General features: G+C 34.8%; 1 protein-coding gene across 6 annotated transcripts in view; it reads left to right on the top strand.

Moving 5' to 3' along the window:
* Positions 1 to 27,302, top strand: part of KNTC1 (kinetochore associated 1) — a 41,671-nt gene that overhangs the window by 7,639 nt on the left and 6,730 nt on the right. For 5 of the 6 annotated variants that reach the window (XM_075167656.1, XM_075167655.1, XM_075167657.1 and 2 more), the window contains 42 exons: positions 117 to 160; positions 274 to 339; positions 439 to 514; positions 1,165 to 1,290; positions 1,384 to 1,473; positions 2,026 to 2,091; positions 2,487 to 2,548; positions 2,968 to 3,079; positions 3,836 to 3,979; positions 4,210 to 4,266; positions 4,349 to 4,450; positions 5,551 to 5,667; positions 6,153 to 6,296; positions 6,594 to 6,692; positions 7,854 to 7,957; positions 8,117 to 8,222; positions 8,892 to 9,026; positions 10,144 to 10,263; positions 11,060 to 11,129; positions 11,205 to 11,272; positions 11,841 to 12,133; positions 12,781 to 12,953; positions 13,147 to 13,244; positions 14,205 to 14,346; positions 15,282 to 15,338; positions 15,845 to 16,008; positions 16,551 to 16,655; positions 17,519 to 17,647; positions 18,382 to 18,498; positions 18,902 to 19,011; positions 19,250 to 19,460; positions 20,198 to 20,287; positions 20,655 to 20,826; positions 21,250 to 21,308; positions 21,451 to 21,667; positions 22,193 to 22,266; positions 23,230 to 23,440; positions 23,544 to 23,653; positions 24,233 to 24,282; positions 24,660 to 24,738; positions 25,205 to 25,323; positions 26,190 to 26,325. In XM_075167656.1, coding sequence (XP_075023757.1) covers positions 117 to 160; positions 274 to 339; positions 439 to 514; positions 1,165 to 1,290; positions 1,384 to 1,473; positions 2,026 to 2,091; positions 2,487 to 2,548; positions 2,968 to 3,079; positions 3,836 to 3,979; positions 4,210 to 4,266; positions 4,349 to 4,450; positions 5,551 to 5,667; positions 6,153 to 6,296; positions 6,594 to 6,692; positions 7,854 to 7,957; positions 8,117 to 8,222; positions 8,892 to 9,026; positions 10,144 to 10,263; positions 11,060 to 11,129; positions 11,205 to 11,272; positions 11,841 to 12,133; positions 12,781 to 12,953; positions 13,147 to 13,244; positions 14,205 to 14,346; positions 15,282 to 15,338; positions 15,845 to 16,008; positions 16,551 to 16,655; positions 17,519 to 17,647; positions 18,382 to 18,498; positions 18,902 to 19,011; positions 19,250 to 19,460; positions 20,198 to 20,287; positions 20,655 to 20,826; positions 21,250 to 21,308; positions 21,451 to 21,667; positions 22,193 to 22,266; positions 23,230 to 23,440; positions 23,544 to 23,653; positions 24,233 to 24,282; positions 24,660 to 24,738; positions 25,205 to 25,323; positions 26,190 to 26,325 — 4,824 coding nt within the window. Of the gene's footprint in view, positions 1 to 116; positions 161 to 273; positions 340 to 438; positions 515 to 1,164; positions 1,291 to 1,383; positions 1,474 to 2,025; positions 2,092 to 2,486; positions 2,549 to 2,967; positions 3,080 to 3,835; positions 3,980 to 4,209; positions 4,267 to 4,348; positions 4,451 to 5,550; positions 5,668 to 6,152; positions 6,297 to 6,593; positions 6,693 to 7,853; positions 7,958 to 8,116; positions 8,223 to 8,891; positions 9,027 to 10,143; positions 10,264 to 11,059; positions 11,130 to 11,204; positions 11,273 to 11,840; positions 12,134 to 12,780; positions 12,954 to 13,146; positions 13,245 to 14,204; positions 14,347 to 15,281; positions 15,339 to 15,844; positions 16,009 to 16,550; positions 16,656 to 17,518; positions 17,648 to 18,381; positions 18,499 to 18,901; positions 19,012 to 19,249; positions 19,461 to 20,197; positions 20,288 to 20,654; positions 20,827 to 21,249; positions 21,309 to 21,450; positions 21,668 to 22,192; positions 22,267 to 23,229; positions 23,441 to 23,543; positions 23,654 to 24,232; positions 24,283 to 24,659; positions 24,739 to 25,204; positions 25,324 to 26,189; positions 26,326 to 27,302 lie in introns of those variants that run through there. The other variant, XR_012676437.1, reaches the window with a different exon arrangement.

Below are 27,302 nucleotides of genomic sequence, written 5' to 3'. Positions count from 1 at the left end.
TGAGAGAGAAGTAGTAGTTTGTTTCTAGATTAAAAAATGCTTAATGCATTACCGTTGTGCTTTCTTATGACTGATTTCCCTTACCACCTAATGATTTCTGTTATTGCATGCTACAGGATACAATATACTTCTTGGAAGGAATACATGAAAATCATCAGATGTAAGATAATGTTTTGTTTCTTACTACATCATTATTATATAAAAATGGCAGATTACTTCTACATATAGTTGTTTCACAGTTGATAAATTCACATAGTTCCCTCTCATCCTCAGGCCCTCTGAAGGCCCAGTTTCTATTGTTGTGATGAGAAGTTTAACTGAAGCCTTGCCAGAAAATAGGTACTAGTTTCTGTGAAACACTATTTTATTATTTCATTTTTTTATCTGTGGTTTGGCACTTATATTGAAGTAGTATACTTTACTTTATTTCACCCCTAGACTAAGTCGCTTACTTCACAAACACAAATTCACTGAAGCGGAGAATTTTGCTATTCAATTTGGACTAGATGTTGAGGTAAGTTGTCCATTCTTGATAAATACATTTGGAGATTAATTAGTATAACTAACTTATGAGTAAGGTTCTTGCCCTATAGTCCAACTGAAAGTATTAAAAATATTACAAATATAGTGGAATGTTACCTTACAAAGCAACTCGCTATACTTGAAAGCTGATTCAAAATTGGACAACTACATGGTGAATTATGTTTTTCTTTACAATAACTAAAAAACCTTGCAATGAGAAGTGGTGCAGAAGTATATCTTCTGATCAAAATAAGCGCTGCTGGATCAGGAGAAAGGACATTTGTCCATTTAAGTAGCAGGAAACAGTGTTGCTAAAAAAAAGAGTTTTCACATGCATTTATTAACACATAGTCTGGCTTCATTAACTGATTTATTCAAATAATGCAATATGAATGTTCCCTTTGGTTTTTTGTCTTTTTTAGTTTTTTTAAAATAAAAAAACAGGCTTAGCTGGTGAGATAAAAAGATACCACAACTGCTAGGGACTAACTGGTAATCTATTTCTGTAATGAAATCATTCAATGTACATGGACACACTTTATCTCAAAAACATTGTGAATGAAAGTGTAGAGTTTTCAGTTGAAGACTGCTTAAAACTTAATTGCATCAAACTGAAAACTGTGTTTCTTTTTTTTTAAACAGCTTGTATACAAAGTGAAAGCAAACACTATTTTAGAGAAACTAGCTTCAGCTTCTGTTGGGAGTTATGGTCACGAAGTCTGGCTGGATCTTGTGAATGAAGCCAAAAAAAATTTGCAAAAAATTCAGGTACGTTTTTATTTCTACCCTCTTTCTCTAATAAAGTAATTCAAATTAAAAAGGAGCTTGGAATTAATGTCAGTTGTTTCCTTATGCAAACAGGATAGCCAATTTGTTGTGGATTACTGCATAAATGCTCCATGGCCACTATATGAAACCACTCAAGAAATGTTGAACTACGCTAAAGTCAGAGTAAGGGGTTTTGTTTGTTTAAATTGCTTATACTCGTCCATTCCTATTACATCCTTCTGTAAAACTTGAGAGGGGGGACATCGTCAAACCAGTTACAGTCATTCAAAAAGTAAATGCATTATAAATTGTATGTTACCAAACATGAAGAAGCAGCAAGGCTTGTTCCAACCTCATTCTTGCTATTGCTTAAGGGCAAAAAAGAGCTTACGGTTTTATTTTCACAACAGAAAGCATGTTTTAGTTTTGAGTAGTAGTCTTTTTAAGCACCTTTTAAATATTAATTTCAGGACTAAAAGCTCAAAATATGTCACCTTTTTTGTTTTCATTATTTTAGTCTTTTTCTGCCTTATCAAACAGAATCAGAGAGATACATATAATCTGTCTGATCCTGCATACATGTAGAAATCCAATCAGAATCTAACATTGTAAAATAAAGACTCCAGTTTACAGAGGTACTAAGATTTTGCTCGTGTCTTTACTAAATTCGTAGTAGTCTGGCATGTTCTGCATGTGCTGAGTTGTCAGCCAAACCATTTCATGTATTTGTTTCAGATCTTGAAGAAAGACGATAGAACCATTGCCCCATCATCTGATGGGGCTGCGATATCCATAACTGAGGTGAGGACAAACTACTTGGCCCCGCAGTATCATATAATAAACAAGTACGATGCAAAGATTAAAAAACTGTACTACTGTTGAACTTCAGATGCTCCAGAAATTGTAGGAAGAAGCTTTCTTAAGGGCTTTTAGGTACTTAATTTTGTTTCTTATTTAGTCCTATTGTATACTGGACAGGCCTCATCCACCTTCAAGGAGAATCAGTGTAAAGTGTTTACACAATTGAAATTTTGGATTTATTAAACAAAATTACATATGTAATTACAATATGTAATTAACTGAAATTCTTGAAAAGTCTATTTTTCTCCATTCTTCTTTGTGATGGTTATTCTAACCATGTAATATCACTGTTTGGTAAGCCAGGTATTGACCTTAAATCTCTTGTCTGCATTCAGGTATTGAGAGCTCAGGCAAGGCTTACAACTTTTTATGGAGCATTTGGACTAGAGAAATTCAGGTTTGTTTCTGTTTGTTCGTTAAGTTTTAAAGTAAATTTAATTGTAATGGTTAAGTATGTACCATTGAAATTAAGATTTTTATTTTTTTATTTTTAAATTTGAGTTCATTAAACTTTAAACCCTTCCTCCTCTTCCTGAAGTTTCCCATCCTCTACTATGGAGAAGGGAGAATGCAGAGAGGTTGACTCATCCTATACATTGAAAACATATATTATCTATTTCACATGCACTATCTTGTATAATTTTTTTTTTTATTTAATATATATGGGGGGGTGATTTTATGCGCACACAATCTAACACTACTGTTGTCTCTTACAGCATATAGTACTAGCTAGAAAAGGTTTGAGGTTCTCCCCCCAACTCCTTTAATATTGACATACAACAATAACAGAGTTTCTTTTCCTCCTCTCACTTCTAGCGGTATTGCTTGGACAGAATTCTTGAATAACGAAGACATTTTCAAGAATATTCTTTTACAGCTAGAAGAAGGAAATTTATCTTGCGCACAGTACCTCTGGCTTAGGCATCAGGTGAGATGGCATAGACATCTCTTTGGTATTTATGGAGGATGTTAAGCCTCTTAAATTTTCCAACCTTATTTAACAGAATCAGACCAATGTTGTTATGAAGCAGCTCTTCAAAGAAGCAAAGGTCTATGGCAGAATCTCGTCTATTACCACAATGATTACCTGTTCACCTAGCTCCTTAGAAGGCTGAACTTCTTATTGATTTAAGAATAAACTGGTATTTCTGATGTCAGAACACATATTTCTAGGTCTGAAGGACGACAGTTCTTTGATTTATTCTGTGGTAGTTATAATCTTCCATTCACTTTCTTGCAAGCCCAGCTCTCAGAATTTTTAAGTGGACATTTGCTGGCTACCTTAAAATCCTTTAAAAATAATCACATAGACTCCTTACTCTGAATGACACATTTGTAATAGTGGCTATGGGCTATTATATTCTTTAGTGCAGGACTTTCAGGTCCATGTCTGTTGTATTCTTAATAAGACAGAACTATAGAGCAAGTGCTAAAGTAATAGGACATGATCCTGTCACCGTAATTTGCAAAGGAATTGTTTCAATTAGGTCTTGTTTAAGAAGACCAAGTTCTAGTTTTTCTGAACAGGGCTATGGTTTTCTTTAAACTCCTGTCTATGATTACTGAGATTTTCTCTTTGTATTTGTGAAATCTGTTGCTTCTTCCTATTAGTGAAACAGCTTTACAAAGTATCAGATAAACATATACTCCATATATCTGTAATTGTTGTGTTTTAATATTTTAGGCAGATTTTGAAAGCAGCTTTGATGAGAAAATGCTGGAGAACTTGCTTAATGCCATCCATTTCACTGTTCCTTTGAAGGAACTATGTTTGTGGCTTAAAAATGTTGTGATCCCTTTCTTAAGAAGAGTTGTACCAAAGGGACAGGTAAGACTGACTGAATAAATGCAAAATGTAATTTTCTCAGGCTAAGATAATTTTATAGTCAGGCCTACAGACTTTTATTTTTGAATGTCAGAACCTTGTTCCTCTATCTTTTAAAAGAATTCTTTTCCCTACAGTTTATATTTTAAATTATTTCTTTTAAAACAAATTTATAATGGCAAATTTTGGTTTGATAGATAGCATAACTCTACTTATAACTGTATTTTTTTCAGAAAATATTAGCAAAATGGCTGGAACAGTGTGTTCGAAACCTTGAATTAACTGATAAGGTAAGTCATACTGCAGAAACTTTGCGTGTCTTGTATTTCCATATGTATAATATAGTTTCCTAATATCAACTATTTTGGACAGGCAAATTGGCCAGAAAATGGACTCCAAATGGCAGAGGTTTTTTTTACAAGTAAAAATCAAGGTGAAATGGGACTGACAACTTTTGGCCAGTGGACTCCTTTGGTAAGAAATGTAGCAAATATAAGGACTTCCTGCTAAGAGACTTCAGAACATATGCTCTGTGCTAGAGTTGGAATGGATGATAATTAGGTCACTATTGTTTTTGGTGAAGATTGACTTAATTCCATGAAAGGAAGGAACTGAGTTCCAATATTCTTGGGTTTAAAGATTAAAAAAAAAAAAAAGTCAGTGCAACATTAATACCCTTTAACAGATGTATTAGTAGTCTAAATGTGAATAATATTCTTGAATATTCTGTAGTACACAAATAAGTCTGAGTACTACAAAACACTTAAATTTCAGTAAAGATACTCCTTATGAACTTAAATTAAAAACATGTCTCATCTCTGTCAAAATTTTTGGAAATTAATTGCAGTTAACCATGTGTTATGGCCTGGAGAAAACAGGTATTAAAAATCAGCTAGCTGTAAGGTTATGAATACTGAATTTGTGCAAACACAAATAAATTACGTATGTTATATATCCTAAGTATACTAGCATCTATAAGCTTAAAGCTAATCAGGTGTGCATTTTAAAATATGGAAACATTGACATTCCATGTTGGTTAGATCTGCTGTCTTAAACTTCTGAATCCCACAATCGAAGCGCGTAATGAAAAGAAGAGAAATTTACTCTAAGTCCCACTTTCAACATGTACTTGATTTTCTTTGTTGTATGCCATATAAAGTTAACAGTTCAGCATGTATATTCATGAAATCTTCAAGACTGCAAGGAATCAAAAATTGTTTGTGAGGTTTCTTGGAAAATCACATGAAAAATAGGGTTCTGACTCCAAAGAAAATGTCAGGTGTAGGTACATTGTTCCTAGCTGTTTGTCTTACCTGTCCTTAAGACTTTCAGTGAATGAAATGCTCATCCCTCTTCCCTGTGCAGGCTCTACTAGTGCATCGCTATCTTTATATTTAGAAAGAATCTTTTCCTAATATCTTACCAGAATCTTCCTTGCTGCATTGTAAGTCAACTACCGTTATCTTATATCAGAGATGTGGAGAATAATTTTTCTTCCTGTTTATGACAGCCCTTTAATGGTCTTGAAGATTGTAGCAAGTCTTCTAACGTTTCACTTCTAAACACTGTTTCAGAGATGTGGTGACTGTGAAGAGGTACATAGGTTAAAGAAGCTGGTAAATGATTTACAAGAACTGATAAATCTGTACAGAAAATACAACTGCAGGCTGGCACTCTGTGATTTTGAAAAGGTAATTCTGCAGACACTTCAAAAAGTGCTTTTGAGTAGTGGATTGTTCTGAGAAGAAGAAAAATTTTGTGGCATGTGAATTAAAGTCAGACAAAAGAGGAATCCTGATGGATTGGTTGGTTAAACTTGTGTTCATAAGCTGCTAAGACTATTTGGTATGTTGTGTTTGTTATAAATTTTGTTTCAACCGTGGGTATAAATACATAATGTGACAAAATACTATGAGAAGGTATGGTTTAAACTCCATGATTTGCAGTTCATTACAGATTGTATATTGTGGAGCAAGCATTAGCAATAGAGAAATTGGAAGTACAACTTCCTGTGTAAAAGAATGCTTTTACTTGAGCTAAAGAGGGATGCTAGTTCTTGAAATCATTCATCTGATTTCAATGGGTATTGGATGTTGATTTATTTATTAGAAATGTAAAGGACCACGTACTAACATGTGTGATGTTCTAACATGGCATTGTTCTACTTGCTGCCCAGGAAAATGCAACTACTATTGTATTTCGCATGTTTGATAAAATTTTGGCACCAGAGCTTGTCCCATCCATTTTGGAGAAGTTTATAAAACCCTACCTGTGTGAACATAATTTACAAAAGGATGAACTTCTTCTACAGTACATAAAGGTATCCATATTTTCTTCCTTTTGAAGGAAGCTATTTAAACATAAGTCAGCAGAAAACAAATCTGATGACCGTTTTTATTTACACTTGAATTTTAGGACCAGCTTTCAGATTACCTTACTGCTGTCAATGAACTTGCTGATAGTTACTATTTCAGTAACAAGACATTAACAGATACAAGGAAAGATAGCCAAATCTGTCCCTTAATGTCCAAAAAACTTTTAATTGTTGCTTATATTATAAGATATTCCTATCGTTTCTGAATTGAAATATCCTAATAATCTTTATCAAAATATACAGGATTTGCTAGAACGTTGTCGTACACGGTCTGCTTCAGTATTTGAAACTGCATGGGAGGCAAAGGCAATAGCTGTCATTGGCTCTATCTCTGATACAGACGTAAGTATATTTTATAAAATAGGCATCAAGTGGCTCTAACACATCCATTCAGAATGAAACACATAATTTTTACATAAGCATATGAGTATATTTGTACATGAGTGGTATGAGGAGGATCGATGGCCGAGGCCAATTGTATGAGGTTCAACAAGGCTAAGAGTCAGGTTCTGCTCTTGGGTCACGACAACCCCATGCAACGCTATAGGCTTGGGGAAGAGTGGCTGGGAAGCTGCCTGGTGGAAAGGGACCTGGGGGTGTTGGTCGACAGCCGGATGACCATGAGGTGCCCAGGTGGACAAGGCGGCCAATAGCATCCTGGCTTGTATCCAGGCTTGTGTGGCCAGCAGGAGTAGGGAGGTGATCGTGCCCCTGTACTCGTCACTGGTGAGGCCGCACCTCAAATATTGTGTTCAGTTTTGGGCCCCTCACTACAGGAAAGACACTGAGGTGCTGGAGTGTGTCCAGAGAAGGGCAACGAAGCTGGTGAAGGGTCTAGAGCACAAGTCTGATGAGGAATGGCTGAGGGAACAGAGGTTGTTTAGCCTGGAGAAAAGGAGGCCTCTTCTCCCAAGGAACAAGCGATAGGACAAGAGGAAATGGCCTCAAGTTGCACCAGGGGAGGTTTACATTGGATATTAGAAAAAATTTCTTCACTGAAAGCATTGGAACTCAGGGAAGTGGTTGAGTCACCATCCCTGGAGGTATTTAAAAGACGTGTAGATGTGGTGCTTAAGGACATGGTTTAGTGGTGGACTTAGCAGTGCTGGGTTAATGGTTGGACTTGATGATCTTAAAGGTCTTTTCCAACCAAAAATATTCTATGATTATATAGTATGCTGTCTTTTTATTCTATCTTAATAATCTTCTCCCATGTGATGTTCTTTGCTTGAGAATTTAATTGTAGTTTTGATGTCATCACATGGAAAACTCACTAACTTTAATAGGTATGAAACTCAAGCTCTGCAGTGTTGTAAATTACTATAAGCATTTTCTAATCTAATTTGACACATCATATTATGATAATGAACGCCCTTTATGCAAGTGGAGATTGGGCCAGGAAATAAAATGCTTGCCTAAATGAATCAATTAACGTGAAAAATACTTCAAGATATTATCTTGTAACTTATTTTGAAAAGTAAGCTCTTTATGTTCCTTTTATAGCTGAAATTTGATGCAGTTCTACAGATAATGCATGGTGCTATGGTACCATGGAGTGCAGCAGTGGAGCAGCTGGTAAAACAGCATTTAGAAATGAATCATGTCAAGTAAGGCAACATCCACAGTCTACATCTCAGTTTTGTGTGTACTTTCAATTAGAATTCTGTTTTGAGGGGGGGAAATACTGTGTATCTGATGTAGTATGATGATTAAATCACATAGCTGTAGGTAGCAAATAAGTTAATAATAGTCTAATTTGTCCATAGAGTAAAGTTACTTCAGGAAAGTTACCGACTGATGGAGATGAAGAAGCTTTTGCGAGCCTATGGGATAAGAGATACTAATCTTTTAAAGGACAAGCAGATGATAATGGTAAATGATCAGCATTACTCTTATTTCTATTAAACAAAAATCCCTACACTTACCTGTGTGTATTTTTATGTGGTATTATAAGCCAGACTTCAAAAAATCTTAGCAACTGGTAGCTCCCACTTGTTATCAATATCCATTTTTCTTGTCTTGTTGGGACACATTTTTTGCCTGAAAGCCCACTCTTTTTTTAAGAATTAGCAGATTAGCTTAGCCTAACCTGATTAGCACAGCACTGATAATAGAGCACTTTCTGTATGGGGCGGGCAGGAAAAAAAAGGGGAAACTAACAAAATAGAAGGCTAAGTCCTCTCAAGACTTCAGATCCGATTTCTCCTAAGGTCACAGTGAACAATACTTGGTGATATTTTTTTTTTTTTTTTTTTTTTTTTAGCATCTCCTCTTTATTAGGGTGAAAATATGAGTATTTCTGGGAAAGTTCCTTGCCATCCTGTGGAGCCAGATGCGTCCCCTGAATTTTGAGAGTTTCCAGGATAATTCTCTTCCAGTTATGCTTTAGACAAGTTTTCTCTAGATAAAAGTTTTAAACTTCTAGGTAACTTGCTTGGTACCAGCTGTACAATTACAATGCAGAAGCAGTGTGTATAAATTACTCCCTTTGTTATCCTGTACGTCAACAAACTAAAGTCCATATCTGTTTTCTTCTTACAGAGGCTAGTGAAATACATTCTTAAACAAGATACCCCTACTTCTTTGGAGGATGCTTTGAAAATTGTAGCAGCATATATGTTGCCCACTGTGGAAGTCTACATTCTGAGGATGATAGACCTGATTGACAAAGAAAGGGTACTAAAATACTTCATGTCAGTTGATCTCAGAATTTAAAGACACTGAGGCCTATTTTCAAAATAGGGGCAAGTTGTACTACTTGCTGAAATCTTATACATGGTTTACATATAATTTTTTTTCATTACAGTTCTATTAATTGCACACATAACTGCCAATACTTAATATTGAAAATGAGACCTTTGTCAGAGTTTTAAACATCATGAGCCAGCCCTCATTTGTGGCAAAAAAGGATGAAAATTATGACCCACAATATACAAAACAAGTTCAGAATTGAAATCTCTACATATTTTCACATACTATTTTTGCTAGAGTTGTTTTGGGGCAAGTTGCTTTCTTACCAACAAAAAAAAAAAAAAAAGATTCTTTCTTCAGAGAAATGCTTTCTTCTAATGCAACGATACCCCACATGAGTACAGACCTGCCCCTTTAGTACTGAGAGCACCTGAATGTTTGTCTTGTGATACAGGATGTTGAATGTTTATCTATTAGTATGAAGTTTTCTTCCAAGTTAACTTCAAGTCCCAATTTAGCAAAAAAACCTGAAGTTATCTTTAAATTACATTGATGTCCTAACTAGACACATTTAACTTCACTTGCTACATTATAGTAGGTGTGATTACCTTCATACTCTGTGGTTGTTCTTGGTTATGTTGTTGGGATCCTCTTTTACCTGAAGAAAAGGAAGCTTTTTGATTAAAGGAATCAAATTAACTCCCCTGCAAAATAGCGTTTCTCATGTTAACATTTGTTCTGCCTTATTAGCACATGGCATTCTTGATAATCATACTGTTTTAAAAACGGTGCGTAATTACCAATGAACAAAACTGCATTTTATTTTGCCTATTATAACCCTTAGTGAGTAAGCACACAGATTTTACTGAAAGCCTCATAGGTTTAGTAAAAACTATGTAGGGAGTTTAAGGAAGTCATGTCATAGTAAATGTATTTTCTAAAGAGTTTTTTTGAAGTTCATCAGGAGAAGATTAATCCTACCAATTGGCCATCATGCAACCATTGTATCAAAGCAAGAGATTACACATAACTTAGCTTTTACAAAAGCAAACGCCCTTTTCTTTTGATTATTTCTGGTTTACTTTTTTTTTTTTCCCTTCAGGGAGAGGAATCTCTGACTTTGTTAAAATCTCTGACTCCTGCTGAAGCTGAGAAAGTTGCAGAGAGATTGACTGTATGGGGAACACTGGTATTACGGAATAAAGCAGATAATTCTGAAGAGGTACGAAGTCATTTCACATTGTAAATTGTGTGCACAAATTATTCTAAATACTATTCTTACCCAGATGCTTAAAAAAAGGTAGGGGATGCAAATGTAAAAACAGTGTTTTCCAGCAAAAAGGGATGATGAACTGGTCCTGCTTTGAGCAAAGGGTTGGATTAGGTAACCTCTTGAAGCCTCTTCCAACTTGAGTTTATTCCGATTCTGTATATTATACAATTATTTTGTGTTATTTTTAAAGGCATCTCCACACAGTGGCATGCTATCTAAATTCAATTAATAATTTAGAAATCTTGCTGCATTATTATACCTCTAGTCCTATGTATTTTCCAGTTCTTTCTTTAGTTGCTTGGAAAACATCTATTTAAAAACTGTAAGTATGGCTTTGCCACGCACCAAAGTGGGTTGAAGCTTCACAGTTGACAGTACACATTAGTGTCGTGCAACCACAGAAGAGAATTTTTGTTAACGGTTGCTTTAGGGAATTATTCTGGGCAAGGGAAGGAAGAACAAAGGGAGAAGGGTGGATATTTTCAAAACTCCTGTGAGAGCTAACAAACTGTGTGGAGTACATACATATTACAGCTATAAAATATTTGCTATTTCTATAAAGGATGCATATTTACAATAACTTTCTGTTCCCTTGTTTTTCAACTGGTTGTATCTTAGGCTTGAGAACTGTTGCTTGAGACATTTGTAGAGCATTGCATAGTATTTTAATAGAGTGGAAGCCTGGGGGTCACTGTTACTGGCAACATTTTGACCAAAAAAACATTAACCTCTTCCTTTCCTGCAGCACAAAACACAAATGTTTATGACTAAGACACTCGTGGAAATCCTTAAATTCCTGTGCAGCATTCAAAAAGGTAAGCTACAACTTAAAAATCTTACATTTTGTTTGTAAATGGAGTCAGGAAGTAATTGTTTTTCTCCTCCAACAGACAATCCTCTGAAGAAAGATGAATGTGAAGCAAACCTAAAAATGTTTGAAACACTTGCTACCCTGCAGGTAGGTATCTTTATCATTTCAAGCTGCTTACTGATTTACTGTAGTTATTCCAATTGTTCTTATAACATATGATATTAAAAATTAATTGTATTTACAACTTATGTGCAAATGTTTTTATTATTGAGTTCAAAGAGATTCTAAGGCTAATCTAGCAATTTAAATAGTGCCTGGGAAAGTTCCCAGTTACTAGAACTCAGTTGTCCTAAACCAAAAAATTAGATACTCTCCCAAAAGTCTTAATTGCTAACACTTCAAAGATTTCATGATAGAGTACTGTAATATGTTATTAAGGTCTTATTATGGTTTGTAAACTTAAATTATTAAATACAGCATTTGAGCATGCAGTATCCTTCAGGTTTTTTTGCTTTTGCTTGCCTACTGCCTAGCAAAATTCTCTAATTTATTACATAAATCAGTAATTGGTAGAAACTAGAAAAGTCAACTTTGTACTGAAAGTATTCCTCTAAGAATAAAACAAGAAATAAAAACATTTTAATGAAAAAACCCACATTTTTCAAGGAAGTTACATGAATACAAATATATAATCTTTTTTTTTTTTTTATTGCAGGAAGATTTTGATATCTTTCTTTCAGTCGAAGAATTTAGGAATCCTTCACTGATGTCTAGGCTTCTTGAGAAGCACATAAAAGCTTATGAAACTGTTAGATCCCTATCAAAGTCTAGAAAAGTGCAAACAACGAATTGTAATTCAGAAGATGGTAAAACCAAGAACCGTTCTACTGAATCAAGGTTGTATAGACTGGCTTTGCTCCTGCAAAGGTCAGAGCAAGAACTGGGAGAAAAACTGGCCTTGAGAGCACTAGATGCTGGAAAAGTTGAAGATGCTGTAAAAATATGCAGGTAAAACTGCAGAGGTTTTCAAGGTTATAACTTTTAATGGGCTTTTCTGTACTATTTCTGATACTTTGCAGAAGTAATAGAATAGTTTTTTTTCTAAAAATGAGTGTTAAGCAATATGCTTATATTGCTTATAGGCAATATTGAGAGTAGAGTTAAGTTGTAGTCTCTGAAAACTGCCATTGGTTTTTGCCATAACATGATTACTAAGTAAAAAGATTCCCTTCGGTTTTATAGTGAGAGATAAGTAAGGCACAATATTAAATAACCATTATGAGAGCTTCTCAGGTTACACAGACAGAAGAAAACTATTGTACACTGTCTGTACATACCATGTCATGGTTTCTAGCTGGTCTCTGCCTCATGCTTAGGTGGTTAGATAATTTAAACTTACTACTATCTCCCCCTGAAAAAGATCCGATTAAAATGTTAAATATGTTTCTTATTATTAATATGTTCTATGTGCTTCAGTATATATCTCTAAGGTAAGCTTCATTGTATTTTTTCACTTCAGTCACAGAACTTTTAGTTGCAGTGAGTCATATAGGTGAAATAAGTAAAAGAGAATTAAATAATTAGAACAGAATGTGGTCTTAAGTAAAAGTCCCAAGGACTTTTTTTTTATCTTTAACATCCTTTTTTTTTAATAGGGAGTTCTATGAAAATCACTGTAATGAAGAAACAGGCAAGCTGCTGTTTTCAGCATGTCAAAAGCTTTGTCATATGTTGGGAGCTGATGTTCCAATGATCACTCCTAATGATATGAATCTTCCAGCAGTGATCTATGAAATGGCTTGCCAAGCAGCTACAGTATGTAGTCCAGGTAATTACTGTTATAATTTATTTGTGTTCATGTTGGGAATCCAACTTTCCAAACAATATTTAATAAACGTGAAAACAAAGTGAATTTCTATATGTGCGTCTGTAAAAATAGGTGCTGCAAAAAATTGTTTCCTTTTAATAGGATATATGAACCTTCCACTGATAGTATGCTAATGATCTTAATATTTTTACAGATTTACTATTAGATTCTCTGGAACTATGTAAATATACTTTGGCTGCCAAGGAAATTTACAGACAATGCCAAATAGAAAACTATGGATTTACAGCAAAGGTATTTTCTGCTAACTTAAAATATATTTTTTTAATATATGTAATGTCTTGATTGACTGAAGAGTGTTCACTGTACATACATTTTTTTTCCCATTTCTCCAGCAATACTTAATCAGCTTGTTCAAAAAGCAAACAACAACACCCCACACAGCTCTACAAATAAAAATTTCCTTGAATATGTGTGTACTTCAGCATAAAGAGTAAATTGATTTGAGTACTAAAAGCAGTGCAGCTATGGCACAAGCACAAGTAGCATTCTCCACTTACGTTTCTGTATAATAAATCCTGCTAATATGACTGAAAATATTAGTGATTTTATTAAATAGCTGCTGCGAGGACTTGCTAGGGAGTGTAGAGAGCTGACTTTAAAAAAATTTGTTTGTTTGTTTGTTTTTAAATAAGTAAAATATGGCAGGGAGGGTTTGATTTTTAAATGCATGTATTATGTGAAGGCATTGCCAGTAGTTTTGTAAAACTTTAAGATGGATCAAGTTCTTCAATAGCATCTTTGTTTTTTGTTCAGGTCAAGCAATGCTTTAGGCTACTTGAAATGAATGGGCTCTTACAGTTTGAGCGGAATAGATCAAAGTGGCTAGGCAAGCATATTTATGCACTGAATGTTATTTTTCTAAAAAATGATCCATTTGAAAAATGTTTGCTTATAATATTTGGCCAAGAATGTTTATGAAACATATGTTATTTTTATGTTAAATTAATTAAGAATGCATTTTGGCTGTACAACTAAATAACTGCAACATTACAGAGAAATGTGTCCCCTCTAAGTAGGAAATGTGCTACTGGCCATCTAACAAGAAGTAGTATAGTAGAATCCATTTTCAAATAGAAGATCGTGTTCTATTCCTGTATTTGAAAACTAGAATCTCTTGCAAGACTTAGTTTGTTAGTAGACTTATTAGCTGTTCTTTTTATTGTGTGTACTTTTGACAATGTTCTTATTTAGACAACATCTTTTGGAGGAGATAAAGATCCTTATGAAGAGTGGACTTATGATGACTTCTTTAATGAAGATGGGATAGTTCTTGATCCACAGACAGCTCTTCCAGTTGCATATGAAACTATTTCTTCTCTTCTGCCTGTTTGTGGTAAACTTGCTTTCCTGAACATTAAGTCAATATACAATCTGTATTTCATATTGATTTTTATCTAGGAATATAAATAATTCAGCACGTGTGTGGAAATTATCACCTCAGAAATCTCAATTAGACAAACTCATGGAAGAAATATCCATTGGGGAAGGGTGTAGAATGTAAAGATGACTGGTTTTTGTTCTGGTTCAGGAAGAATATGAATGATGAATACCTGAAGACATTGAGAATGCTCTGGAGAAGTGTTACTATAAACTTGCCCTGTTCTTATGATCTTCTCTAGACATCTTCTGGTAGCCATTAAAGGAGACAGGATTTTATCAAGATGAATTTCAGCTATTCTAAAATGGTTGTCCTTGTATTATATACCATTGTAGATAAACACAACTTTTTGAAAATTTCAAGTCTTATAAACAGAACTCTACAACATTGTAGGTGCTGAAAAAAGACATTTTCAGCTCTTTAAAAGAAGCACTGAATATTTCAGAATTATTTATTTTTAATAATTCTTGATGTAAATGCTTTCTTTCTTAATGTGTCATTGTTGTATTAAAAAGCATATAATTCCAAGTAGTGTTGCACAGTGCTAAATCTACCTATAAAGGATATGCTTATTTGATTGATTTGAATAAATTTAAACACTTCACTCATGAAGGTAATATGTTGACTGTCTTATCAAGACAAAGGGATTTACAGACAAAGTAGTTACTGAAACTGTTGGTTTGTATTCCTTTGTGCTTTTGAAAAGATATTCTCTCCTATAAAATAACTTCTGATTAGGCATAGTAAAAAAATAGTAGTCCTGGCTTTTAGAGTTTGTGTCTGTATTTTACGTACTGTCCCTGAAGTATAGTATTTTTAAGGTACTTCCAGGCTTCATAGTGTTGCTGAGATCTTGGCACACTGCTGATGTGTATTTGTCTGTCTTTCAGAGAACAAGCTGTATCCTCTGGACTCTACAAGCCTGGCAAACTGCGCATTTATTGAAGGTATCATGATGGCAGATTCACCATGCTAAATTATAAACCAGACCACTAGAAAACACGAGGTTTAAATTAAACCTACACAAGCATGACTAACTCATAGTTTTTTTAAATAGGTGCCTAGATGCTCCACTTAAAGCCATATTCTAGGGGGATGGCTTGGTTCAGCACAGAAGACACCAGTTTGGATGGTAATTGCTACCATTCAGCCATGTGATTTGGGCATGTTGTCAAAGCCTGTACTTCAGTACAGAAGTTCTACCACTATGAGCAAGGATCCATTAGAGACTTTCCAAGATGACCAACTTCTGGTTTTTGAACTAAAATGGGAGTCTGTAGTAAATTAAAAGCCCTGAAAATTTAAGGTTTCAAAGGGAGCTAAGGCTGATCTCGTGTCATAAATTTAACGAAGAAAAAGAGAAACAGCTCTGATATTAATTCCAAGAACAATATGCTTAATATAAATATACTAATTATTTTTTGGGGTTGTTTGTTTTCAAAATATATCACAGGACAGAACCTTCTACTGCCAGCTAGAACTCCCATCTGTGCAGTGCTACAGAACCTCATGGAGTGCAGTCAGTGCGAGTTAGCTTTGCGGCTAATAGTCTGTTCATTTGGATCCTGTCTTCAGCATGGTGTATCAAATAACATGGATTTGTCCCTGAGTGAAAAGGTATGCAAGGATGATGCTGAATTTTGCAGAGAGTAAATCTTAGAAGTATACCAACTATTAGCCAGTTTAGAGTAGTTATATAAGAATTTGATAGGTATGGGAGAGGCTATCGCCACATGACCTTTTAAAAATTACTGCCGCTTGATCAGATGTTGAGTCATTTTGTGAAAGGAACTGGTAGTTTCTTCCCTATTTTTCATGGTCCTCTGTTTCTCTTTGCAAAGCATGTTCAGAACTAAACTTCTAGTCTCTGCAGGGAGGCCAGGAATAAAATGAATGTTGATAATGGTTTATTATGTTCTTTCACATTGTTTTATCATTGGCTAGTATAGGAAAAGTTGCAAGTAGAATATTCAAGAAACACTCCTCAGTTCAAAAGCACTGGGAAACAGAAATCGTTTTTCTATCTAGAAGAAATTTTTATAAGACCTTAATTAAATCTGAAAATACAATTTCTGTAGTACCTCCTATTATGCTATGAATAACAAGAGAAGTTGAAGGCTTAGAATTTATTTTTAACTGCATTTTTTTTTTTGTAATAGCTACATGATGGCAATCTGCTAGCTGAAACCAAAAGCTTTCTCATTGCTATGAAACAGAAGTGTACTTCGGTAATTATGACCACTATCCTGACCTTACTACACAAGGTAAGTGCTCTGAAAAGGGTAAGAGTGAGCCCCTTTCTTCTGCTCTGTCAAGAAAGGGGCTACCCTTCCTACTGCAGAAGCCCATTTTGAAATTGTCATGTGGCCAAATGCCACAAACCCCACACATTCTGGAAAAATCACACACCTTGGAAAATCAGAGAAGGTGAAGGGAAGTACTGACAGTATTGCAGTGGTGGGAAGGGATTGGGTTCCACAGCCTCATGTCTCAAATACCAGAATGGGGCAAGGGTGGGCTGGATGGCCTGAGAGCATTGGCCTCTGCAGTCCCAGCTGCCTCGCTTCCTACCACGGCTGGAGCACGTTTCTGAACGGACACCACCTTGCTGGCAGCCACATGTTGTAGCCCTGGCGTATTTGAGCCTCTTACAGACTATGGCTCTTTGATCATACACTAGTTGCTCTGCCTGAAAGGTTATGTACAGTGGGAGCTTCACCTTTGTGGGATTCTTTAAGGACTCCTAAATTATAATAATGGCCTTTATGATCTGTAGGTATTCTCTATCTCATTTTCAATCCTGGTTTCATTTTAGATTTGTAGACTTCTTCTAGTTAAGGGGAGTTTTTTAAAAAAGCTGTCTGCAAAACCTGCAGTATACCATCTTTTAAGGCAGTTTAGGCCAAGGGAAGTTACTTTTAAACTGGCTTCAGTGTATTTAGATTTTAAGTTCTAAAACCTGAAATGCATTTTTAGTCTTCTTTTTTTCCCCCTCTAATTTAAAGCCCAATACACCTAAATTACAGAATACTTTTGATGTGTTATACTTTATACAAAGAGACCAATTAAAATAAATTCCTGAAGTTTATAACTTTTTCTTCCCCCCTGCTCCCTCCCCAAAACACAGGTGTTCAACTGTCGTCTCATAGATCAGAACCTGGCACTGGGATATTGCACAATCTTGCCGAAGGAAGATATGTTCAATAAGCTGTGGGATGTCGTAAACAATACATGGCAAAATTACAGAAAAGTTTTGGTAAATTCACAAGGCAATGTATTTCTTCAGCAAATAGAGAATGTTAAAGAGTTTCTTTAAAAAAGACATAAGCAATATCACATGGAAGTGCAATAGTTTGCCATTACTAAGAGTAGAGCTGTTTGAACAAGTTCTTCATTTAGGGTGCCACTGAGAGAGAAGCTACCTCTCTTTACCACAGCGTAAGATTGTGCACAGGCAGTTGCTGTGAATAGTTAGCGTGATGTGAGTCCAAGCATTAGGTTACCTCATCGTGACTTACTCCAAAGCTTGAAATTGTTTATTTCAGGTCCCATCATAATTTATACCTACATTGTATTTTGGAGAAATTGTTCTATGACAGCAGTTGTCAAGAATGGAATGGATAAATAAATATGTCTATTAAAATATAAAGGAAGATGGGAAGTAAAGCATAACAAAGAAATGGGGAGGGAAAGTGATGTAAATTTGGAGAAAAGGTGATGTCTAAAAAATACCTTTTGTATTAGTTTCACTAGTACAATACTAACAAAATATTTTTGAGAAAGAAACTCAATTTTAAAGTAGCTTTGAACTGCCAACTCAAGAGGTGGGATAATCTTGATAGTACGTTCTGTGAGGTTTGTTTTCATTTTACACGGTTGTGTGATCATCTATAAATTGTTTTAAGTTCCTTTAAGGATTTAGACCTCAGGATTCCCAATTTTCAGAATATTTATTACACTTGTATTCACTACCCTTCTCACGCCTTTTAGGCAGTAGCTCTAGTTGGAGCACAGCTTGCTAACCAATGTGGTGAAGCAGAAGAAAAAAAAAAATTCCAAGAATTGGTTATTGATGCAGAATGGGGTATCCAACTTGGTAAATTTGGTGTAAGTTTGATTTTTTAAATTTATTTATTTATTTTAGAGTTTTATTAACTGATTAAATGTCAGTATATTCTGAGATGTATTGTGATTTTTAGACAGATTTCCCATTCAAATATAAGGAAAGTTGGGGTTTTATTTTGTTTTCAATTTTTCATTCTGCTTGTCTGCTTAAATAAACCTCAGAAACTGAGAAATGCAATAATTGAGGGTGCTATAAAAGAACTTTTAAGTGTTAAAGTATTACTTGGCACAGGGCATAATCAGCAAATGCACTGCTTTTTACTGCTCTAAAAATCTCTGGATTGAAACTAAAGAAAACGTAAAAGGTTAACTATATAAGGAAATAGTCTTGATATTGTCTAAAAGACTTCTTTGGGAAGAAGTTAAAATGTTTATTTATCTGTAGATTTCTTTCGAGACTGTATTTAGACAACCACCAATAAGGAAGAAGGAACTCATAAGAACGCTGGTAAAAAACCCAAAAGTAGACACAGATCTCATATTGAATTACTGCAGGTAATTATTGAAGCAAATCAATTGTGTTTAATTGTTGCTGTAATAATAACCATGCCTACTGAACTCTATTTTAGTTTAAATAGATCCTAATTAATGTAATTTGCAGATTGTGCCTTTTTTTTTTTTTTTAACATTAGTTAGAACACATACTGATCTCCTGGTGAATTTATTCCTAAGAAAATAAGCACCTTGACAACACTAAAGGTCACAGAGAAAATAATATTCTGTCCTCTTCTAGTACTTTCATGCTGGACAGTGATGCCGCACTGCAGCTTTGCATTGAAACACTTCTTCTCCAGAATGCTAATACAAATCATGTTGAGGATGACTCTGCAGAATACAGTGAGAAGCAGCCTCATTCCACATTACTAGCTAGAGCGCTAGAAATAATTCCTCTACTGAAAAGGACGAAAGACCTGGTCACTAGCCTCAGTGGAATATTGTACAAGGTAAAAAAAAAAAAAAAAAAAAAAGAAAAAAAAAAAAGACAAACCAAAAAAACAACACACCAAAACAAGCAAAAAGAATCCCTGAAGTATGCATCTAGTCTCAAATGCTGGACGTCACTTGAATGGCAGATTAATAATTCCACAGAAATTTGAAAATGTTATTTTTTTCCAATTTTGCTAAAGAACGTAAATGTTAAGTTTCAGTTTTCTGCTTCTCTAGAAAAAAAAAATAGAACAACTTATCTAATTATCTTTGAAGAGAGGTTGAGTATTTCTTCACAACTTCTCTTAAAAAACAACCAGAAAATAATAAAAAAAAAGTTATTTCTGAATATCATAGCACACTGGAAATATTTCAAAGTGCTACATTAAAAATAGATAGGGGCAAGAAAATGTGTATCCTTTTTTTTTGTTTGTTTGGTTGATTTTTGGTTTTGTTTTTTGGGGGGTTTGGTTTTGTTCGATTTTTTTGGTTTGGGGTTTGTTTGGGTTTTTTTTTTCCCTCTTTTCATCACTTCATGTTTGGTCTTTCTGCAATATCCTGACAATTTTTTTAGGATTTAGGACTATGAAGTGGAAGTCTTTTGTTTTAGAGAAGTATGTGATGATGCTTATACTGTTTCTTCAGTGTTATGTCAATATAGTTGGTGTTAAAATTGGAAAAAGTTAACTCACTTATATGTTTTTATAAGACAAATCATACAAGATCTTATAAAATAGATCATTATTTTGAACAGCTTGATCCTTATGACTATGAAACTATTGAAATTGTCCTGAAAGTGATACAAAATGCTGATGAAAAGAACACCAGTATCCAGCTGAATCAGGTATGTCCAAATATGTTGCTGCTACCTTGCTAATAGCATATATATTCTGTTTTGTCTATTTATTAGTGTAGTTATTCAAGAGTCTGTTGAAATTAATTGAATTATTCTATCTACACAGCTCTCATTCAGAAAATAGCATTCAAGAAATAGTGATCTCTAGCTGCTTCTCAGCAATGGCTCATAGCAGGGATAAAAATTCTACAGATATGTATTAACTCTGCCAAAAAAAACATATGCCTCCAGAACTTAGGTGTATTTACGGGGGGGATGGGAGGGAGGGAAGGAAGATAGTAGTCTTGTGGCTTTTTTGCTTTTTCCTTGCCTTTTTTCCCCCTCCTTATTTTTCTTTTTTTTCCCCCCCCTGTAGGCTTTGAGCCTCCTCAAACACCTGGAATCTTACAAAAGAATTTCTCCACCTGTAGACCTAGAACACCAATATGTTTTAGAGCATGTGATTCCCTTATCTCCAGCTGCTCAAACCAGACTGCCCTTTCATCTGATATTCTTCAGAACTGCACAATGTTTCTGGAACATTATATGTACGTTCAGTATTTTTTTATGGCTAGATATATGTATGATTCCTTTTCTCTGCTAGCTGTGAACTTTAAAGTTCTATAGTATATATTTTATATTAATTGTATTTCTTTATTAATGCAGTTTTCATCCCAAGTACTTCTGAAAGCACTTGTGCTCCCAGATTGGTACTGGTGAGGTAACTGGCTTTCAGTGGAGCTAAGACAATATATACAATGCAGAATTCTGTGCTCAAATTCTTTTCTTAGAACCTCTCAAAGAGCAAAGTAATCCACGTGTCCCACTTCCCAGGCCAGCTGGATAATTAAGATTATATTCTCTCCTAATGGAGGTCTGCATCTAACAATAAACTGAAAGTGCTTAATTTTATAGAGAAAGCTGCAAGTGGACTGCTGTACTATCATAGACAGCTGTCTTTTTCCTTTCAGCTGCAGAGCTCAGTGAGGAATCCTTCCCAACACTTCTGTTGATTTCCAAACTAATGAAGGTAAAGTAGCACCTTGAAAGTATTTATTTCAAAATCATTCTTTTTCCCCCACACAAAAAAGAGCTTTTGTCTTCCTTTTGCATGATTTTGCCCTCACTAAAGAACTTCTGTCAACTCTTAATCTACTTTAATGTTTTGCTAGGTTTCACTGGATACCTTACACATGTCTGCAGCTCGACATGTCTTTGAAAAAGAATTGAAACCAAAAATATTTGAAATGAGAAACAATGGATATACATCAGTTGTTAACAAGGAAACAACTAAAACTGTGCAGACGATTCAGTCATACCTGCTGTCTATAATTAATCCAGAGTGGGCTGTAGCTATTGCTCACAAGATTGCACAAGAATTTCCAACAGGTAAGGTGCATATGTGATGACTTGAGGGGTAAAGTAACGGGAGGAGGAGAAGAGGTTTGAGAAAAGAAAAGCTAGCCTGTAATCAAACATTTTTTCAGTATTCTTGGATAAAACCTAGGGAAGTTTGAGAATAAAAATGCATGTGTCTCCTACATCCAATTTTGAACAGTAGGCTAGAACACCAGCCATTTTATAACACAGCATCACTATTAAATCCTTTTTTCTCTCTTTTTAAGCCATGTTGTCTTGCTTAAAGTTTCTGCATGTTCATATCATCTTCAGACAAGTTTTCCAGCAAAAGCAAATATTTCAGCCAAATTTAAGCTAGCTTCTCTATTCTCTGAATCCAAATAGATAGTGTTTTTTTGCTCTTTAGGTACAGGAGCTTTCCTAAGATTTTTAAAATAGCTTCTGAATTTTTTTTTAAAAAATCTTTGAAATGAAATGGGTATACTGTAGAAAGGATTCATGAAAACATGCTTTACTTACTTCCTTCCCCCCTTTTCTTTTTCCTCTTTAAAAAAGGCCCTGACCAGATTCAGGCATTGAAATTCTGTCTCTATCTAGCTGAGAAATGGCTAAAGAATACTACAGCTAAGGTAATGGTAAACTGCTTGCAAAACTGTTGTTGTATAGTCGGGTACTTATGTAGTGTTTTGTCTTTTGGTGGTTTGGATAGTGGTGTGTAAATTGTACCTTAACCAACCCTGATTTGGGAAGTACTTTCTTTTGGGGAAGTGACTGGGTAAGTGACCCCGCAGAAGAGCCCTCTCTGTCCAGTAAGGTTCTCCTGTTCATAACCTAGCAAAAATTAGGCTTACAGTTCTTGGAGGTTGGACAAAAAATATACAGTTCTAAGGAAGAATAATTTGTTCTTTCTCCTGTTGTGTGCATTTTTCTTGCTGCAGGAGAATGAGTTGGAATCTGTTCCAGCTGTTGGATCAACAGCATTATTAACCTTTGCTTTGAGTTCCAAGACTCTTTAGCTATTTGTAGGAGCATATATGAAGAAAGTCTGCTTTGACTTGATTCTCAGGCTCATTTTTACATGGTAGGGAAAGGTGAATAAGAATCTTAGCCTTGCTTATAAATATCAAACTTGCTATGGAGTTATTGAGACGCAATGAACACTAAATAGTTCTCTGATATTTACTCACATCTTTGAATAGAATTGTGCTAAAATTAAACAGGAACTCTAGCAGCCAAGGTTTATATTAAATCTTTTTTCTTCTCCATCTTACCTCCATATTACCTCAAAACGTCTTAATTTTACATACCGGTGCATATGGTACATATTTTATTTGGCTTTTTCACAACATACCTTTGTTTACAATTTTTTTCAGAATATGTTTTCCTGCTAGATGGTAACCTGCTAGATGGTAACCTGCTAGCATGGTTAATACTGTCTGTTTACAGAAAAAATACTGTAGATACAGGTATGGGGACATATCTGAGGAATAGATCTTACTACCCAGTTCACTGTTTTAGACTATAAAAAGTTAAGATGATTTTTCTAGTGCTTTGAGTAAAAGGAGATTGTTTTCTATGGTGTTTTGCTAAAGGATGATTCACATGAAAAAGCGGAAGTCCTACAGAAGAAATTATATATGCAGTATAAGCGATCAGCAACAGAAAATGTTCTAATAACACATAACTTGAACACTGGAGAGCATTTGAAGTCTATTGGGAAACCAGCAAATCTTATCATTTTACTATACGAACACCACAGTATAGACCAGAGAATCCAAAATCCAACTGGCAGAGATTATCCAGGTGAGTAACCATAATCTAGTTTCAAAGGAGCAAAAAGTTGTTCTTTAAAAAATGCTAAGCAAGAACTAGTTTGTAAATATATTGTCTCTACCTATTTATGTAGATATCCATATGGCAGCTAAGGAGATAGCTGAAATTAACAATTTGGATATGAACAAAATTTGGGATAAACTGCTGGATAAATGGCTGTGTCCAAGTATACTGCCCTCAGAAGTAAGTCATCACTGGAGATTTGGTTTTGGGGAAAAATGGCCAGTTAGATAAAATATGTATATTTTTAGCACTTGCTCAAAAGACTAAGGTTATTTTGTACAATTTGCCTTTAGTACTCATGAATCTATTTAAGGTACATCTGAATTCAGACTACTAGCAATTTCAATACCTTTCTAATACTGTTGTACACCACGGTCTCTAGTGAGAATGATTTGAAATGCTTTCCCTTCTCTCTGAATAAAGATCTTGGTGCTACAGTAAGGTTGTATAGCCAACCTAAAGGAATGAACCCTCTCCTGTTGCATCTCTGCTGTCTGTGCAGCATACAGCTGGGTGAGGAAGGGCGGGGAGCAGGCATTGCCTCTGCTTCAAAATACCAGTTAGCAGGCTGAGGAATGGTGTTGGCTGCCAAGCATACAGTTAAATAAAGAAGGGACTGATAAAACCAGAATACCTTTCCTTGGCTGCATTAGCAGGGGTGCCCAGCTTTTAAGACAGGGTTTAAGCAAGGATATGACCCAGCTATTTATCCAAACAATTTAGAAAACTCTTACAACTAGATTTTAATCTTTTTTAAAGAAAACTCAAGAAATCTTTGGAGATGTACAGGAAGATGAAGAACTCCGAAGGTATGTGTGTTGTCTTACATATAATATGTCGAATTATTGCTAACTTGCAAGTTCAACTATATCTGGCTTTTTCAAGAAACCTAGCAATGTGTGTGATTCTGAACTCAGTGTTGTGTTCTTATTTTTGCTTTCTGGTGACATCGGTTTTGAACTGTCATGTATTTGTGCAATGAAATGCCATTTGCAATAACTTAGGGATGTAGGTGCGTGCTTAAGAGTAACTATTTGGAGGTTTTCTTTTCATTTGCTATATCCTTGGAATCTCTTATCTTTAATCTCTTTTTGACAGTGAAGTAATTTACATTTGAATGAATATTGATACATTGTATTTCAGTAGCTATGCTGTACTTGTATTAAAAACAAATGCGTTTTTGCAGAGTTATATATCTACTTCAGTCACGCCCAATGGATTACAGTTCAAGAATGCTTTTTGCAATTACAACATCTGCCACATCTGTAAGTTTCTAAATTCTTGGTTTAGCTTGCTATTTATGAAATTATCAGAAAATAACTTCATTAAACATTTTCTAGAATGTGCTTTAAGCTGATGTAATACATTGGCTCACTTTGGGTGGAATTAAAGTAGAGTCATAAAATTATTGTAGCAGAACCTTAACCTTCAGTCTTTCACGCTTACTAAATGTATTTGTGATACTGTATATCACAAATATTTTTCTTGCCTGCATTAGTAGTCTTAAATCTAGAAAACCACCTGGTTTAGCAATGTCCTTTGAAGTTGACAAATATTTCAGCTGGTTAGTATAAAAGTTGAATGTGAACCAGTCTGTTACTTAGCGTATATTTCCACTAGATGAATCAAAAAATCTTAGAAAGGATCATACTAGACATACATAACAGTCTTCCTAGTTGTTCAGCCAATTGTTGTGACTTTTCACTGTGTTGGTTTTTTCCCCCCTCTCAGCCGATTGGTGTTACTCAGTTGACGTTTGCTCACAGGAGCAGAGCGCTTAAGTGTCTGCTTTACCTGGCGGATACCAACACTGTGGAGTCACTCTTCAAGAAACCTATTGAGAAAGTAAAGTAAGATGATTTTTCCTTAAGGTATTCCTTAATAATGATGGTTTTTTTGGTCTTTAACAGCCATTGGGAAGAAATATTATATATTTGGAGAATTATTTTTTACTAATCTGTTTTCTGAGGTTTTAAAATCTATTTCTGAAGAGCATAACTAGATCTTTTAACTTCACGGCAATGCAGTCCAGTACACAGCATCACAGTCCTAATTCGTAAACCTGAAAGCAATACGACATTATGTGGAAAATCTTTTGTTCCATTTTGCATAGATTGCATTTACTTCTCTAGTAACTGAAGCATTTTCTCCTACCTATATACATATAGTATTCTGTTCATCAGAGTTCAGAACTGATCATCTTGCAAAGACATAGTCCTCTGCAAAAGTAAGGAACCAAAATCCCAGCAGAATAATGTTGTTTCTCTGAAAATATCCGTAGAACTAACTTCCTTAGAAAAAATCTAGAATGGAATTTCTGTGCTGGTAATCTGGAATTAGGGCCTTTTTAATGGAAAGTGGTGCTTTCAGAGTATCATGCCAAATAGCTACATATGGGTTTCTGTAAATATGCAGTGTCTGTGCATGAATGAAATTTTACTTGTAAGAGTTATAGTAACTGGTTTATTTTTAGAGATGATCCAAGCCATCCATTGTTCAGGTAAATGACATTTCCCTAAGCAATTATCAGAAAGTTTTTGACTTCATTAAGATCTCCTTCATAAGTACAAATAGAGTCTATGTTATTTTTTTCCCCTTTTTTTTTAAAGCCACAGAAGAACACTTTTCCAATATTATCCTGAGCTTGATTATGCGAGTTATAATAGTCACTGTAAATATCATTAACTCCTCTTTTCGGTGGGACTTTTTTTTACAGGTATTTTCTAAAATGCTGCATTTATCTGGCAGAGTTTGAAATCTTGAATATTCCGTATACTTATGAATCATTTCATAAGAGTCCTAAGGAAGGAATGATTAAAGGGCTATGGAAGAATCACAGCCATGAACCCACGGTATGATTTTTAAATCCTTTGTAATTTTTTGTTTGTTTGTTACACATTGTGTGAAATGTACACCTTTCTACATAGCACATGCATTTCTAAACAGATGTTGTTCCAGTGTACTCTGTCCTATTCATACATTACTCATGATATGCTACTCATAATTCTATTTAAAAATACCAACGAATATGCAGTTTCCCCAAAGACTCTCCTCTTTCAGAGTGACAAAAAAACCCAAACCCGTTGATGTGCTGACTACTGCCCATCACGTAATTATTCCCTAGTCCTTGCCACACCTTTTGCGTGCCCATACCTTGTCTCTTGTCTGGGAAGCAAGATCTTTGGTGCAGAAGCCTTTTTTCTTTTTTTAAGTTGCTTGGACTCATCCCTCATAATTTTAATATGAATTAAATATTAACAGGTATACATCTTTAGAATAGCTGTTAGTTACTTATCTAATATGCCAGGGATAGGTTTTAAGTTATGCTCCGCTTAGGAATTTGACAATTACTTTGTGTTACAAAGTATGTTTTGTAAACAGCTAACTTAACACTGAAGACAAGGGCAGATAAATGAGATTTCCAGGTAGACAGTAGTGTATGACAAAAAAAGTATATATTATATTAAGGCTTCAACAGTAATACTTCTGATTTACAGCCATAAAATGGAAGTGATCTGCTCTTTCGTTGAAATATACATAGGCTTACTAAATATATGTGTGATACTATATATCACAAATATTTTTCTTGCCTGCATTAGTAGTCTTAAATTTGAAAATGACAGCTAAAAAAAGCTTTAGCCTTCCTACAATTAGAAAATAAAGTGATATCACATATAGGTGGGTTTTTTGGTTATGTTTTTATTCGCCTCACATGTGTAAAATAATTTTGAAAGTGGCTTGGTTGTGGCCTTTCAGGAGTTAAAGGTCCCGGTAATGCTGTAAAAATCTAAAATTATGCTGGCAAGCAATAAAGGTTTGAAGATCATGA

This window comes from Calonectris borealis, chromosome 18, assembly GCF_964195595.1.
Source record: "Calonectris borealis chromosome 18, bCalBor7.hap1.2, whole genome shotgun sequence".
Taxonomy (NCBI): domain Eukaryota; kingdom Metazoa; phylum Chordata; class Aves; order Procellariiformes; family Procellariidae; genus Calonectris; species Calonectris borealis.
This window is presented reverse-complemented; position numbering and strand designations above follow the sequence as displayed.